The sequence below is a fragment of the Gossypium hirsutum genome, chromosome A11, assembly GCF_007990345.1.
Source record: "Gossypium hirsutum isolate 1008001.06 chromosome A11, Gossypium_hirsutum_v2.1, whole genome shotgun sequence".
Lineage (NCBI taxonomy): Eukaryota > Viridiplantae > Streptophyta > Magnoliopsida > Malvales > Malvaceae > Gossypium > Gossypium hirsutum.
In genome coordinates this window covers 110,103,415-110,115,172 of record NC_053434.1, presented here as the reverse complement: position 1 = coordinate 110,115,172, position 11,758 = coordinate 110,103,415, and the positions used below count along the sequence as shown (strand labels likewise).

Genomic DNA, 11,758 nt, shown 5'->3' with positions numbered 1-11,758 from the left:
AGTAATTTCTTTATTGAGATTCCTATTAATTAGTCCATTAGTACGGGAAGCTTCTTTATCTTTCGCATGGAATCCAACAGCCTTCTAACCGTTATCCCTTACTTTCCGCCTTAATTTTCTTTCCATAATCATCCACGGCCCGTAATTCTCGTCTTTCTTCTCTGATTCTTCCCTGATTGAATTTGAATTCTTCGATACCATTTCCGAAATCTTATTGTTCTTCTCAACAGATGGCCCAGCAGTGCTAAAGGAACAAATATTTTCCACATGTCCATATCTCCCGCAATGGAAGCAAATAGTCGATAAGGATTCGTAATCCACCTTCTGTGATCAACCATTGATCAGAATTTGAAAAATCAATAGTTTGTCTAGATTGACATAAATCTCCTGTAACACCCTTGACCCGTATCCGTCGCCGAATTAAGGTTATGAAGCATTACTAAACAAAAACATAATCCCAAACATTCACATATTCATGCAAGTCATATTCATACATATTAAGCACATGGCTAATTAAATATAATACATGCATTATTAATCACATTGTCATTACGAATCATACCTTAAATTTAAACCAAATCCATGGCATTCAAACAAACATAATTCCAACCCAATAATCATACGCATCTTTAACTGAATAATATTTATCACTAATCATTTATTCATTAGCAAATATATTCAAACGCAAATACTTTCATTATAAACCAAACCATTATGTCAAGCTTCAATCGAATACACAACATGTAACCATTATGTCAAGCTTCAATCGAATACACTACATGTACATGTATATAAATATATATAATTAACATCTTATTAAAATTTCATATAACTCCCATAGTACATTATTACTCGAATCACTATTCATTTGGTAGATATCTTTATCTCACTTACAATCTATATTAAACAATTAATCACTTTAAATACACACACTTACATGCAAACCAAACTAAATTCTATTCATTAACACAAAACATATCCTATATCATGTCATTCAAAATATGTGTTAAACAAGCTTAGTATACGAATTCACATTTATAATTAACCAAACATGTACCATAATCGAATTGACTAACCACATTTATACATACCATGACCGATTTATTAAGTACAACCAAATCCAATAATCATTTTCAAACTATTTCTAAATCATAAAACACTAATCACATATACTTTTCATTCATTTCACATAACATTAAAATCAAAATAAGATAAACCATTGCCAAACATAACCATATTCAAACTTTAAAGATAAGCCATATTCGCATGGCTCAATATATATACACATTCAAAGTTGAACAAAATACATATTAGCCTATACATGCCATAAGTTTCAAAATAATCTTTTAATACTACCGAAAGTTGGCGATAGTGTGGATGACTTTGATCACGATCTCTGAGCTTGAAACTTACAACCAACATCTATAAAACAGAGTAACAAAAACACACACAGAGTAAGCCAACTTAGCTTAGTAAGCCTTAAGCAATTTAAACAACTCAAGTAAATAATCAAATCATTTCATACAAGCCGAATTGTACCATTAAAGTTATACTTTAACTCAAATAAGTTAACTTGGCCGAATGTTCAAGGTCAATAATAACACCACATAAATACTTACCTATATAACCGAAAATATATAAGATCCAATATATCATCTCATAAAAACTTACCTATATAACCAAATACACAAGGTTCATTATATTATCTCATATGGCTGAATATATAAGTTCAAATTATCATCACAGGTAACCTAATGTTCAAGTTCAATAAAATATCTCATATGGCCGAATATACAAATTCAATATAACCTCATATGAAATCGAATATACAAGTTTAATATAACTTCACAAGTAGCCGAATATACAAACTCAATATGACCTCACATCTACATACTTATGTGGCCAAATATAAAAGCCATTTAGATTAACTTACTTGCTCACTTTCCACATCAATGTGAAGTCTTATAGACATAGACTTAAAATAAATCACCGGCATAAAACCTGCTAGGCATAAGCCTGAATCACACACCGGCACAAAGCCTGCTAGACCCAAGGTCTGATATTTATTCACTGGCCCTAAGCCTGCTAGGCACAAAGCCCGATCAAAGTCACCGGCACAAGGCTTGTTAGGCTCAAAGCCCGAATATCAAAAACATAAACTCATTCCACAACATTTCATATATCGAATCGTACAATAACCCATGTAACACATACACACTTCCAGATGTTTTGATGTCATTCAAATACAACTCAATCACATTGATTCATTAATATTTCTCATTTGGCTAACATACTAATACATTAAAAAAATTTGAATCATCATAGTAGATCATTCTATGTTCAAAATAAACCATGCTTAATTGCTTAAAGACTTACCTCGGATATCGACGGACGTTACAAATCGGTTATTCGACTATTTTTATTTTTCCTTGATCCAAGTCCGATTTCCTTTGTTCTTAATCTATATAATTTCAAATTAACCTCATTTAAACACAATTTCATTCAATTTAATCTAACAACACATAAATGGGAAAATTACCATTTTACCCCTGATATTTCATACTTTTACAAATTAATCCTAAATGCACAAAACACAAAATACTCAAAATCTCACAACATTATAGTTGGGCCGAATCTTCAACATACTCATACTAGTCCATATATTTCATTTATTTCACATTATAATCCCTCAAATTATTATTTTTTTCAATTTAGTCCTATTAACTCAAAATCATCAAAAACTTCAATACAAAATTTGTTAATCTAAAACATATTTTTGATATTTCATCATCAAACATCACAAAACACAAATATTCATCAATGGCATAACACAAAATATTCACCAAATTCAAAAATTCAAGCATAGGTCGAGTAGTACTCGAAGCAACGATCTCAAAAACGTAAAAATTATCAAAAACCGACAAAGAAACGAACTTAAAATTTAGCTTGCAAAATGGTCGAACCCTAGTTCTTTTTCTTTTTCTTTCTTATTTATGGTTTCGGTGGATGTTGATATATGAACATAACTTAATATATTTTTATGTTATATGTTATATAAAAACTTAACATTATTTTACCTTTTTAACCTTAGTTTTAAACATTTTATTTTCACTTATAATTGTCCATTACCGTCCACCCATTTTAATAATGGCCTATTTACAACTTAAAGTCTCCCACTCAATAAGCCAACATCAATTTGACCTTTATGCTTAAAACCATCAAATTTTGAATTTACGCGATTAAGTCCTTTTATTTAATCAGACACCTAAACGACAAAATTAAATCACGAAAATTTCACAGATATAAATTCACACAAAATAAACACAGAAAATAGTTTTAAAATATTTTTCTGACTCAAATTCGTGGTCCCGAAACCACCATTCCGATTAGGGTCTAAATTGGGCTGTTACACCGCCATTCTGGGAAAACGACCCCGTGCCCTACTGTCTGTATTCATATCTAGTTTGACCACTTTCCTGGCCAACTCCCCAATTTCTGTAATGATTTTACGATTATACAAATAGCTAGGAAGAGCAATGAATTTGATCCACTCCATGACAACGCTTGGGTAGGCCTGGGCAGGGTCGAAGGCCAGCGTCCAAGGCTGAACGGTCAAGTATTGATCAAAAATGATCCACGGCCCTTCAGAGAGAGCCTTTTCGCAATCTATTTTATTCTAAAACTTGACTAAGAAATAGCCATTTCTATGTCCATCATGTGTAACGGTGCTGAAGGTTTCCACATACTGTAAATCTTATTTTGCAACACTGAAAACCCAATGTTACGACCAAGTAATTTTAAAACCATAGTGTTTTCCATACCCTTGAAGAGATTTTGATGAATCCTGTCTGAAAAGGTAATAGAAGGCACGCCATTCACAAAGGTCTTTTGAACGCCTTCCAAAAAATCAATGGCTTCCTTCTCTTCCGGGCCTTTAGAAGCATCCGCCACTGCAGGGCCGACTAGCATATCTTTCCAAGAGATAGGATGGACAGATGGCGAATCAATCTTTATAGCATAGTTCGATTCTCCATCCTTATCTCTGAATCTAACCTTTCTAGGGACCAACTCTTCCACAATGGATTTGTCAGAACCCAAATTTTCAGAGAAAGAAGTCTCTTTTTTTTTAATTATTCAAGAGCCAAAATAATCCTTTAGGCAGAATACTAACTACTCCCTTACAATATTTTTAATTTTTATTTTTTAAACAAAAGGTATGAGAATTATTATGTCTTAAAAATTATTTTTGTTAAGAAATCAGCAAGAATGAATTTATTAGTTTAGTGATAAGACCTTAACTTATCCTTTGGTTCCAAGTTTGAAACCCTTTATATGCTTTCAGCTAAAATATTTTATTTCCTTATTTTAATCAAATCCTAGAATTTTTACCTAGCAAATTTTCAAGAAAAATACCCTCAAGCTCTTTTCTTCTCAAATCAATTTTCATGCAAAAAAAAGCCAAGTTTTCAAAATCATCCCTCTCCCTCAAGTAAATCTTCAACCTCCTCTTCCAAACTAAGATTTTTGTATCTTCAAAATTAGGTGTGGATCTAATTTAAAATAATTATGTATGATTAAATATGTTGAATCATTGAGAAATTAGGCTCAAAATACGTAAAGAATAAACATGCAAGCCCCTCTTTTGTAAGTAAACCTATGAACCCTAGTGTGATTTATTATGCAAACCACATGAATTATTACGTGAACCCTAGGAGGAAAAAATATATATACGAACCCTTAGAGAATTACATGTGAATCTTTAAGTAGATGCTAGACGAGCCCTAACATATTCATGTGAACCCCTATGTTATATAGTACAACGTAGTATACAAACCCCATGTTATATAGTATGACATAGTGTGAACCCTTATGTAACACTCATCACCTTTCTCCCTCATGTAACACTCATCACATTAATACCATAATGGAACATATTTACATGATCATTCTTGAATACAAATATTTAAATAGTTATGCATCATCATTTTAACAGTAGATACATATTTTCATAGCCTGTTAAACTTTAGTAATATGACTCGGATACTCGGGTTCCCCAAAACACACCAAAGAGCATCAAAATGCTAATAGAGGTACTGAATGTTGGATAAAAGGGGTTTGAAAAACGTAACAGAAAATAAATTTAATGAAAATAAAGTTAAAATTTTCTTTTCCAAAACAAGATCTTGGTTGTGATATCTAAAGTAAGAAACACTTAATCAAAATTGTACCTTTTCTATTTGTCTAGAATGAGCGCTTCGACCGAGTAGTCTTCTCCGCTATCCTCAAGTTCATGTTTGACTTGCTTTGAATTAGAAAATTTTTCGTAAAAATTACCATTGGAGTAATTTCTTAATATCTCTAAACTTTTAAGTCAAGTTATAAATCAAAAAATTATCTCTAGAAATTTTTTGAAATAATCTCTTTAGAGAATTTTCTCTCTACAACTTTCTCTTAAATTCAATTCTAATATTAAATTAATAAAATACTATAAAGATAAGTATTAAATTTAATTTAATATTAAACTATTAAAATAATATTATTTTTGGAATAGTTAATTTGAAATCAAATTCTATGGTATTAAATTTTTTTCGATTTGATTCGACTCGACTCAAATTTCATTTCATTTGACTCAATTCAAAAAAAATTACAAATCAAATTGAGATAATAAAATAAGACTTGTAAACTCGATTAACTCAAAAAACTTTCACTTAATTTAATTAGACTCACCCTTAAAAATAAAGTTCTAGTCCTTAATTTGCAAAATAAGAATAGTAATAATAATAAAATTGTGTTGATGTTTGTTAAACATGAATTGACCATATGATTGCATTTCAAAGAGTTGGTAAGGCAAGTGATTTTGATAATGATGAAATCCTATAAGTCTCAATGATTCACTATTTTTATGAACGAATTTTGAGAAGAAAAGTAAATTAGAAGATTAATTCATACAAAAAAAAATATTTTATATATTTTATTTAGCTAGTGATGGAAACATATTTTCATTAAACTTACTGAAAATAATAAACAAAATTATTAGTTGTTTCATTTATTATAATTGTATATTAATTAATACAAGTATTCACTGATAAAACTATCATTAATGTTTTCAAATTAATTATTGAAATTTTATTTTATGATTTCAACAATCCCAAAAGTAGTACTCCGCCCATTATTACATCTTTACCGTTAACGGCAAGTTTTTAGGTTCTCTGTATAAACCGTCAGAAAAAATAATTGTTCAATCTTTTTGTAACCAAAAAAAATACCTTCCCATCTTTAACCTTTGTCCAATCAAATTTGGCCACGTTGTAAGAAACAATGACAGTTACAGACATGTTTGTGTTTTGTTCCAGTAGTTCGTAATTAAATATATATATGTATTATAAAAATGTTCATTGCATCGTAGCAGACTTCAATTCAAAATGTTTTATATATTTTACCCAAAAAGGTTATGTTGAATTTTTGAATTGCTTATATAAAATTCAATATAATTGTATATGGATTGAGTTAGAAGATGGATATAGTGAAGGTTAAATAAATTTGAAGGGTGATTTTATAATTTCAACTATTTTTCCATATTTAAATTAATGTAAGTGCTTTTATCGTAAAAATAAGAATTTGAAGTCACAAAAATAGAGATGAAAAACATGTATACATAGTGGATTAGTTTTGTACCATCTTTGCTTAATATTATTAATGTTTGAGGGTTAACATTTATATCTTGAAATTAGTGTCACAAATTAATTAGGTATGACTAATAATGATATATATATAAAACATAATCTAAAGTCTCGTTTAGTTTTAAGACACATTTTTATAAATATATTTTTTACACTCACATTGTAAATATGTTATAATTTAGTAATTAATATTTCAGTAGGACGATGTTCATTTGTATCATATTTACATTACACTTATAACTTCTAAATTATTATATATTTATATAATATTTTTAAGAGAGAATCTATTTATACCGAGGTAGAACTAAAATAATTTTTCACTTTTTTTGTATATTTTTATACTATTAATATTTTAATATTCCAACAGTTAAACGACTCAATATCTTTATTATATTAATCTAAAATATTATATATATATATATTAATAAATATAGAACGGTTAAATTTTTTTTACATAAACTATATAATTAAAAATTTTAAATTTACGTCAAATTTGACTTACATAATCTATATAAAAGAAATATAAAATATGACGATTAGATCATTAAAATATACTTTTTTTTTAAAAAAAATCCAAAATCGTGGATAGTTACATGTCATCAAATTTTTTTCACTTCATACTCTGACCGTGGAGGGATCCAATCCAAGTTCCTTCACTTTCAGTTCAGTCAAACAATTGAGATATAACTTCTTATTCCAATCTTGCTCCTCCGCCCCTCACACTCCTCCCTGAAATGACAATAACTAAATAAATAAAATTACAGTTTTGATCTTTAGATCTGGACCAACCAATACTTATTCTTACATTATATATATTTTAACATGTTCTTTTTTCAATAAACAAGCTTAAAAAAGCTTCATTTAAACAATCAGACTCCAAAGATTTATTCACTATTCCATCATTTATATTAACTGATGGTAAAACCAAAATTTCCTTTTTCCTTTTTCTGTGATTTCTCAAAATTTTCTCTTTGTGTTTGAAAATTCCAGCTCTCCCACTGTTGACTTTAAGCTCATCTTTCTCTTGCATGAAAGTCCAAGCCTTCATAATTACTACGGGCAACATTTTTTCTTCTTCCTGTTTTTGGGTTTTATTTAACACAGTAAGATAGCTATAAAGTTGTTCTCTTTTGATTATTACAAGCTTTATTGATCTTTGGGTTTATCAGATTTTGTGCCATAGTCCAAACTTAGCTTTTTAGGGTTGTTTTTAGACAAAAAAGATTCTGGGTTTCTTTTTAAAATTTTAATTTCTTCTACAACCTAAATATAGATCTTTAGCTGGTTTTAGTTGTTTCTCCTTCTTTTTTAAAATCTAAGCTGTTTCTCTATTACTTTTTTGTACTTTTGCCAACTTAAGACGTTTCTTAAATAGAAAAAGTAGAACCTTTGAGTATTTACTTCTACTTTTTTATAGTTATTATTATCATTCATTTCCAGAAAATCTATTTGGTTGTTGCTGTGTTCTGAAGGCAAGAAAAAGTGTTGGTTTATAACTGCAAAAGGGGGTTGGATTGTTTGGTAAAAGAAAAATGTTGATTAGTAGTGAAACAGAGGAAATCACTTTGCCTTCAAATGAAGTTAAAGAGTGTTCGACATCATCTCCAGTAGGATCAAGTCCTGATTCCCTTAATGGATTGCCCCCACCACCAGATTTGCCTGATTCTCCATCACTGTCCACCATTTTCTGTGATGTCAATGTGGTTCCTGAGCATGAAAAGAGCCAGCTTGAGCAGTCTATACACAAATTACAAGGTAAAATTTTGAGCTTTTTCATATTAAGGATTGAGGTTATTGTATTGATTTCATTAACATATGCTTGTTTTAAATTTTTTTTTAGGTGAAATTGCTGAATTGAGGTTAATCCTAAGGTCAATAGATGAGAAAAGGAGGGAAACGTTGAATAAGATAATAGACATCAAAGGTAAATTATCGTCTTGTTGTTGTGTTAAGAACATTAGCTTGTGTGTTTATTCTGTTTGGTTTTAAGGATTGGTGTCAATTTGCAGGCACCATTAGAGTGTTTTGTCGAGTTAGGCCTTTCCTTTCGACAGACAAGAGACGAACCCTGGAACCTATTTCGAGTGAACTTGATCGGGTTATCGTCACATCAAGTGGAAGTCGAAAAGAGTTTGGATTCGATAAGATTTTCCATCAAGAAGCTAATCAAGGTTAGCTTCAGATTTTACTCGGTTTTCCCCCAAATTCGGTAACATAATTAAGAGAGTTGATCAATTGATCTTGCTTGAAATTCTTGTAGAAGATGTGTTTGTTGATGTTGAACCAATCCTCAGATCTGCACTTGATGGGCACAATGTATCCATTCTTGCCTATGGTCAAACCGGTACTGGGAAGACATTTACAATGGTCTGTAGTTGAGAATTTTGCTTGTGTCATTCTTGCATTTATGAGGATTAATTTGATGAAGGATTGGAATGACTGTTTAGGATGGCACGACGGTCCAGCCGGGAATCGTTCCTCGAGCTTTGAAGGAGCTTTTCCAGCAAGTGTCTTCGGACAAGTCATTTTCTTATACTTTTTCTATGAGCATGTTGGAGGTTTACATGGGCAATCTGAGAGATCTACTAGCTTCAAAGCTGGCATTACGAGCAAATGAAACCGTGTTGAGATGGTAATGATCTTTTTTCTCTGAACATCCTAACTATAGATAGCAAATCGAAATTTCCAGGCCGTTGGTTAGACAGCTTACTATGATTTGGCTAACTCCACTACAGTAATCTAAACATTCAAACAGATCCAAAGGGGTCAGTAGAAATTGAGGGTCTGACACAGGTTGAAATACCAGATTTTGCAAAAGCCAGATGGTGGTACATGAAGGGTAGGCGGGCTCGATCGACATCATGGACAAACGTGAACGAGGCGTCCAGCAGGTCACACTGGTGGGTTCTGAGTTGAGTTCAATGTTTAATTTTCTTCGAGGGTTAATTTGGTTTAACAATTAATATACCCGTTTTAGTTTGGTATGTATCTAGCTTAACAAGAATCGTCATTTCTCGACGTGGGGATACTCCGGAAGCTAAACCGAAAATAAGCAAATTATGGATGGTTGATCTTGGAGGGAGTGAACGGTTACTCAAAACCGGAGCAACTGGACAAACCCTTGATGAAGGAAGGGCTATAAATCTTTCCCTTTCTGCTTTAGGCGATGTTATTGCTGCTCTAAGAAGGAAAAAGGGCCATGTGCCATACAGGCAAGTTCTCGGTTTCAAATGTGGTCATGTTTGTACCTTTATATTAAAAAGGCTTGGAATGTCTGTAAGAACTACTTAAATGCCTTAAAATATTGAAGTATTCCTTCATTCCTAATGCTTTTTTATTTCTTTTTGTTGCAGAAATAGCAAGTTAACTCAAATCCTCAAAGATTCCTTAGGTAAATTATCACATGCATTGCCTTCATTCCCAATGCTTTAGACACATTGCATTGGCATAGGACAGAGGTTTTATATTGTGATGTTATGTTGAAAACTTTTTGTAACTTGTAATCCCGTTTTGTTTAGGTGTCGGTTCGAAAGTTTTGATGCTCGTTCACATAAGCCCGTGTCAGGAAGATCTCGAGGAAACCATCTGTTCTTTGAGCTTTGCAAAGAGGGCAAAAGCAGTGGACTCTAGCAGAGGACTACCTGAGGTACCGTAATTGGATTTGCAAATAGTTTCTCTGATAGTACATTGATTTGATTGTTACTGATATATATGTATGATCATGTAGGACTTGAAGAAGCTAAGAGAAAAACGGATATCTGAGCTTGAAGAGAACATGAGAGAAGTTGAAGAAGAATGTCAGAAACTTTCAAATCAAATAAGTAAGGCTGAGTTCTTATTAAGTGAAAACCGAAAACTTTACTCAACTGCTTATGGGGTACCTGATGAGAGTGCGGAAAAGAATCCTGAAAACCATGAAGAAGATGCAAAAACTCATGCCATAGAAACACCTAGAGTAACTCAGAAACCAATTCAACAAAGCATTCATCGGTCTCTCCCTCGGTTCATGTCCTCTACCGTGGCTAGTCGAGAAAGGCAAAGCGCAGCCGAAAAAGATATCGGTACAAGGGCAAGAACCTTTAGACCAAGAGCCAGGAGTTCAACGCAGCTCTCAGGTTTCCAGTCCCTCAGCTTTTCAGACAACCGCTTTGGATCACTTTTGCGACACTCGGTGAAGAATTCCCGGTTCAAAGACACAAATGGTCCAGCCACAGAGAGCCCAAAGTGCAATGACTCATCTTCCTTGAAGACAACTTCCTTGTCAAGAAGCAAGGTGGTCACGTCATCTGATCCAAACTTGAGAGTTAAACTTGGTCATCATAGAAGAAGGATGTCTGATTTTGTCTAACAATTAAGAGTTAAAACTGAAGTGTGTTGGATCCTATTTTTTCATTTTTGCTTAGTGTTTTCCTATGTTACTTGGACTCGGGTAAGTGTCCATGTTTGGATATATGTCGGGCACGAGTACTATAAGAAAAATGAAGAATCTGAGTAACATATAAGTCATTTTTGTTTGGTGAGGTGTGCCATCATATATGTTTTTATTGAGGGTGGTTTGCACGGTTGTGAGAGGGATCTGTAACTTAATAAAGTATTTTATTTACAAGATCCCCATATTGAAATGGTTTGTTTTAGGTTTTGGGCTCTAGTGTTAAACAATTCATTAACATTATTATTGTAAACACTAATGATGTTTTATACAAGAAAAACTAGCCTTGATTCCTGCCTTATTTTCAGCTTTATTTTAATCCATATCTGCATCTGCAATGGAAAACACTTCATTTACTTACTATTCCCCTCCAAAAAGAGTTGCTTCCAGCAGTCACCGACAGGTTTAGAGAGGAAAATTATTGAGCCATGTGCCTAAGCAGTCTCACTCGCACTATGTTACTCGAATGCGTACTTAAATTTTGTTATATGTTTGAAGGATGATATTTTGTTATATGTTTAAATTTTGTTAGCAGACAAATGATATGCTAACTCAACTCCACTAATGATATTTTTTGAACCATATGCTCTCAGTTTTCTTTCACGTTTTCTCTCATATATATATATATTGCACTTCATTGGATTTTGAA

The 11,758-nt window shown here is 32.0% G+C and overlaps 1 protein-coding gene across 2 annotated transcripts; it reads left to right on the top strand.

The window, feature by feature from the left end:
• The first annotated feature begins 7,517 nt into the window (after nucleotides 1-7,517).
• LOC107888657 (kinesin-like protein KIN-14U) lies at nucleotides 7,518-11,410 on the top strand. 2 transcript variants are annotated; one of them, XM_016812835.2, is made up of 11 exons: nucleotides 7,518-7,783; nucleotides 8,121-8,435; nucleotides 8,521-8,604; nucleotides 8,690-8,851; nucleotides 8,941-9,047; nucleotides 9,128-9,312; nucleotides 9,416-9,580; nucleotides 9,674-9,892; nucleotides 10,034-10,071; nucleotides 10,199-10,326; nucleotides 10,408-11,410. In XM_016812835.2, the coding sequence occupies exons 2-11, from the start codon at nucleotides 8,213-8,215 to the stop codon at nucleotides 11,026-11,028; spliced, it is 1,932 nt and encodes a 643-aa protein (XP_016668324.2). In that variant the 5' UTR covers nucleotides 7,518-7,783; nucleotides 8,121-8,212; the 3' UTR covers nucleotides 11,029-11,410. The 2 variants fall into 2 exon arrangements, with proteins under 2 accessions (XP_016668324.2, XP_040937643.1); XM_041081709.1 differs by lacking the exons at nucleotides 7,518-7,783; nucleotides 8,121-8,435; nucleotides 8,521-8,604 and having other exon boundaries at nucleotides 8,736-8,851; nucleotides 8,975-9,047.
• Nucleotides 11,411-11,758: the final 348 nt, after the last annotated feature.

Coding starts and splice junctions, on each gene's coding strand:
- LOC107888657 (XM_016812835.2), top strand. CDS start 8,213: ATGTTGATTAGTAGTGAAACAGAGGAAATCACTTTGCCTTCAAATGAA. Junction 9,313..9,415: donor AATGAAACCGTGTTGAGATG/GTAATGATCTTT, acceptor ACTCCACTACAG/TAATCTAAACATTCAAACAG. Junction 9,893..10,033: donor AAGGGCCATGTGCCATACAG/GCAAGTTCTCGG, acceptor TTTTTGTTGCAG/AAATAGCAAGTTAACTCAAA.